At 58.8% G+C, this 4,568-nt stretch overlaps 1 protein-coding gene across 3 annotated transcripts; it reads right to left on the bottom strand.

The window, feature by feature from the left end:
• Nucleotides 1-1,115: 1,115 nt before the first annotated feature.
• AEN (apoptosis enhancing nuclease) lies at nucleotides 1,116-4,017 on the bottom strand. Of its 3 annotated transcripts, none has more exons than XM_075100588.1 (4): nucleotides 3,982-4,017; nucleotides 2,782-3,461; nucleotides 2,308-2,508; nucleotides 1,116-1,948 (listed from the first exon to the last, which is right to left on the bottom strand). In XM_075100588.1, the coding sequence occupies exons 2-4, from the start codon at nucleotides 3,454-3,456 to the stop codon at nucleotides 1,745-1,747; spliced, it is 1,080 nt and encodes a 359-aa protein (XP_074956689.1). In that variant the 5' UTR covers nucleotides 3,457-3,461; nucleotides 3,982-4,017; the 3' UTR covers nucleotides 1,116-1,744. The 3 variants fall into 3 exon arrangements, with proteins under 3 accessions (XP_074956689.1, XP_074956687.1, XP_074956688.1); XM_075100586.1 differs by having other exon boundaries at nucleotides 3,932-4,010; XM_075100587.1 differs by lacking the exon at nucleotides 3,982-4,017 and having other exon boundaries at nucleotides 2,782-3,728.
• Nucleotides 4,018-4,568: the final 551 nt, after the last annotated feature.

Below are 4,568 nucleotides of genomic sequence, written 5' to 3' on the forward strand. Positions count from 1 at the left end.
AGGTTGTGCTCGGGCCACTGTGAAGGCAGAGCTTTTGGGACATGTCTGATGTGTTTCAAAGTGTTTCTGATCTGTCCCCGGCTTCCTCTGCTGGGCAGGGAGGAGTTAAGATGGGAAGTGCAAGATGCGTCTTATAATGGCACTGATGTGTGCGTCAGGTGTGCCTGCGTCACCCAGCTCCTTGGCCGCTTCCCAAGGCTAGGGCTGAGCTCTCCTTCCCTCCCTCAGCTGCTGGGAAAAGCCTGGGACCTGTCTAACCTGGCCGTGGGGGACATGGACTCTATTTCAGTGCTGGCTGTCATACGTGCACTGTGCTGTAGCTGGGCTCCCAAAAGCCCCCAGGAGTGCTGGCAGCCCTCCAGCCCCCTCCCGCCTCACAGCCCAGTCAGCAGGACTGGGGGACTCCTGTATTAAAGGGGTGGCCTCAGCCTTGAGGCACCTGGCAAAAAAATACTGATTTTCTATAACTGTGGCTGTTCCGCTCCCCAGGGAAGCACGCAACTCCCTATGTCCAGCCCCAAACCCCACTCTGGTGCTCACACCCCCAGCTGGAATACATCTGTGCAGCCACAGGTATCCACATACACCACCCACAAAGCAGCAGCCTGCAGGCAGAGCCACTGCAGGTGAGCATCACCCCGTCCCCGCACTGTCACAGCAGCCCACGCCACAGCTCAGCATCATTCCCGCCCCGCAGAGCACACACAGCTCTTGCTCCCAACCCCTGTGCACAGGGACGGTCTTGCAGGGTGAGCAAACTCCAGCAGTGCCTCTCTTTTACACAGGGAGCTCTCTGAGCTAGGACAGCCCAGCTGCTGGAGGGTGTCACAGTGGGACACTTGCTCTTGCAGTGGTTTTTTCCCCAGCAGCACCGGCTCCTCCTGCCTTCACAGGGATGTTCCCAGAGCAGAGGGGACCAGCCCATACCCCAAAGAACTGCTCACTCCAGCCACCATTAGGACAGTCAAAGCACCTTTTCTGGTTGCAGATGGGTTTCAAGCACTGGGACACAGCACAGGATGCAGGCAGCACATACCCATCCCTTGCCAACCCCATCCCAGCCCTCTCCCTCCTGGAGAGCTGCCAGATCGCATCATGCAACACACACACAAGGGTTTTGCAGGACCAGTTTTTAATTCAGAATTGGACAAATATGTAAGTAGAGTATTTAAAGTGAAGTGCATCCTGTGCTCTTGTCAAGGCTGGACATTGATTAGACACAGACTTTCTTTTCAGGCTTCACTGTGCAAAGTGACAAGGAAATTGGTCGTTCAAGTTGCCCCTGGATGATTTACAGCCTTTGGGCATCAGCGAGACACCCCAGTCCTCTCCTGGGAAGACTTGCCACTTGCCCACCACGGGGGTATCCCCTCCCAGGGGACATGGGAGGTGCCCTGGCAGCCCCACCCCACTGCCACAGCCATTGCATACCCACAGGGGTTCCTCCACCTGGACCCTGCTCGTCCCCGAGCACCAAATGACAGATGAAGACAGCAGAGTCACAATGCTTATTTCTGTGTAACAGCAAGAAGCTGCAAACAGCATTTTCAGGAGATTACCAATGTCCATCTGCCACCATTTCTCTGTCCCTGAGTGGGGCTGGGGGGCATCTGACTCCTCTGCACTGCTGTTCAGTGGGCCAGGTGCTGGGCAGGGCACAAGCCCTGGGGAAGGAGGTTGGCAGCTGCCTCCACCTTTAATAGCTGAAGGCATCAGGATGGCCAGAAACCTGCGGCGTTCCCCATTACAGGCTGCTTGCCATCAGGTCCGTGGGCCAGTACCGGTCATCCATGTACTGGTTGCTGTCTGTGGTGGGGTCTGTGATGGGGCTGGGGGGCCGGGGGGGCAGGCTATGGGCCAGCTCCGTCTCCCACTGTACCTCCACCAGTCTGTACAGCTCCATGGCCGTCTGAGCATCCTCCACCGATGAGTGCCCTTTGCAGCCAACCTGAGCAAAGGGGGAAAAGCCTCATTAGAAAAAGGGTTTGGCAAAAATCCAGCATGTCACCTTGTCTGCTTGCTCAGAAGAACACAAGAGCTGGGGGTTTTGGAGATGGCAAAGGTTCAATGCAGCCCAGGAGATACATGCATCTCAAGCACTTTCTGGAGGGCACAGATCCTGTCCCTGCTTTATTGAGATGCTTAATGGTCAGCTTGGGAGGTGCTGGGACCCCACAGCTTAATCAGAGCCAGGAGCACAGGATGAACAAGGTTCATCTCACAGAGAGTACCCGTGGAGATGGCTGACCACACAGGCTTGTGGCAAACCCAGGAACTGCTCCCCATCTCAAAGTTCCTGGTGCTTACCTGGATCTTTTTCTGGAGCAGGTGCCTGGCCAAGCTCTTGAGAGAGACGCTGGCCTTGACAGGCAGCCCTGCTTTCTGGTTCAGCACAGGGATCCGGCTGGTGTCTCGGGTCCTGTCTTTTGGGTGGAAGTACTTCAGAGCTTGGAAGTCGTTGTGGATGGCGTGTCCTACCACAATCTTGTCTTTCAAGATCTTCAGGATCTGGAAGCGTCAGAAAGCGTTAGACAGGAAGTTCAGCAAAAGAAACATCAATTAAGTATAAAATAATTTTGTGTTAAATTCAGTTCTAGATTTTTAGGTTCCCAGAATAGAGCAGTAACAAGCAAATTAATCCACCACATGGTTTTGAAGGTTCCCTGTCCTGTGCCTCTGCCTCAGAGAAGCTCAGTATAGGACATGAAATATCCCAACGCATGGCTGGCAGATAAAACAGCCTTTTTTTTTTTTGTTAAATTTCTCTCTTTTATCCCTCACCTCTGCCTGGGCAGTCTTGAAGGGAATTGCCCTCTTCATGTGCTGCTTGGTGATGCCACTCCAGCGTGTCCGGTAGTCCACGATGGGTAGCTCAGGCTGGACGTACTTGTCGTAGATGACGTCCCCCTCATAGTTCACCACGGAGCACCGCGCCAGCTCGCTCAGCCTGCCCTGAGGACCGGTGCCCACCATCTCACAGTCGATGGCCACATATTTGCCCGGGCACAGGAGTGGGGAACACGTCCGCACCCCCTTGGAGCTGCCATTCCCCTGGGAGAGGAGCACGGAGTGGTGCCTGGCTATGCTGTCTGGAGAGGCGGATGGAGACAGGGATGGGGAGGCAACCTGTTTGGGTTTGGGGACCTTCCCGCAGTGCAGTGCCGTGGTGCCACCTGCCTTGGTAAGCATGCTGCATGCCTCCGGCCCTGCCATGGGGGCCTGGCTGTCCAGGCACCGGCGGGGGCTCAGCAGCCCCTTCTGCTCCAACAGCGTCCGGCGCTCGATGAATCGCTGATGCTTGCGGCTCTTCTTCTTGCTGCGACCCTGCAGTGTACCAGGACCCTCTGGTGGCTGAGCACAGCCACCTGCAGCAGGGCCATGGGTGCCTTGTGGGGTGGGCACAGAGTCCTTCGGGGTGGGCAGCAGCGGGGTCAGCTGCCCTTTGCCAGGAGGCATCCTTGCTGGAGTGAGCACAGGGGGACATGAGTGCCATGCAGCCCCATATCCCCCGTCAAAAGGGATACACATACCCCACAGCAACTCCCCTCCGCGACATACCACCCCCCTGCCCCGGTGCAGGCAGGCACAAGCAGTCTAGGCAGAAGCTACGGGGCGGGGAAACACGAACACATTGTCACACGGTGTCCCCACGCTCTTGCTTCCTCACTGCCCAGACCCAGCCTGCCCCATTCCCGGTCCCAGGGCCCTGCCCACCCCCTTACCGATCCGCAGCCCCCTGCCCACCCCACTGCCACCCCCCCGCCTGCCCCTCTTCAAAACCCTCGGGCCCTGTCCGCCCGTTACCCGAGCCCTTTCTGTCTCGCTCCCGGCCCCAGTCCCCTGCCCACCCCGTTCCCCCTCCCAGGCCCGCTGTTAGCCCCCCAGGACCCCCCGTTGGCTCCCCGGCCCCCCAGCTCGCCCCCCGACCCACCGCTACCGCCCCGGCTCCCACGTGTCTCGCCCGGAAGCTGCTGCGCTCACATGCCCGGGCACGTCCCGCCGTGGTCCCGCCCCCTGACTCCCCATTGGCTGCGTGGGTGCAGCGATTTGCATGCAGGGGGCGGTGCCCACAGCCCCAGCGGCACAGGGCGGGGCTGCCACCGCCCCGCTATAAGGCGCCTCGGCTATAGCGCGGGGGGCAGGGGGTGTTTTTGTTGTGAAAGCCAAAATGAATTTGCCAATTCCTCAACCTGGTGCCGCTGTTTGCCATGGGGCTGCTGGAGCAGCACATCTAGTGCTTGCATCCCAGACCTGAGTGCTGCTCAGGGCTCCCAGCCTGTCCCACCTCTGGCCCTGATGGGAGGGGACCTTTCTGGGTGGTGGGCTTGGGATGCACACCAGGTTACTCAGCCCCGTGCCCTGCAGCTCAGCTCAGCACCGATGTGCTGTGGTTTTGCTGTGTTTGCTGGGGTGCAGCGCTGACCCTGTGGGCATCCCTTTTCCTGCCAGGGACACCCAGGCTGCTGGCTGGGGCAGCACCGCTCCTGAGGGGTGGGCTGGGGCACTGCTGCATGGGGTTTGCATCTTCCAGGCTCTCCTATGGTGCTCCCCAGGGTCGAGGGGGGTAG

The sequence above is a fragment of the Phalacrocorax aristotelis genome, chromosome 7, assembly GCF_949628215.1.
Source record: "Phalacrocorax aristotelis chromosome 7, bGulAri2.1, whole genome shotgun sequence".
NCBI lineage: Eukaryota > Metazoa > Chordata > Aves > Suliformes > Phalacrocoracidae > Phalacrocorax > Phalacrocorax aristotelis.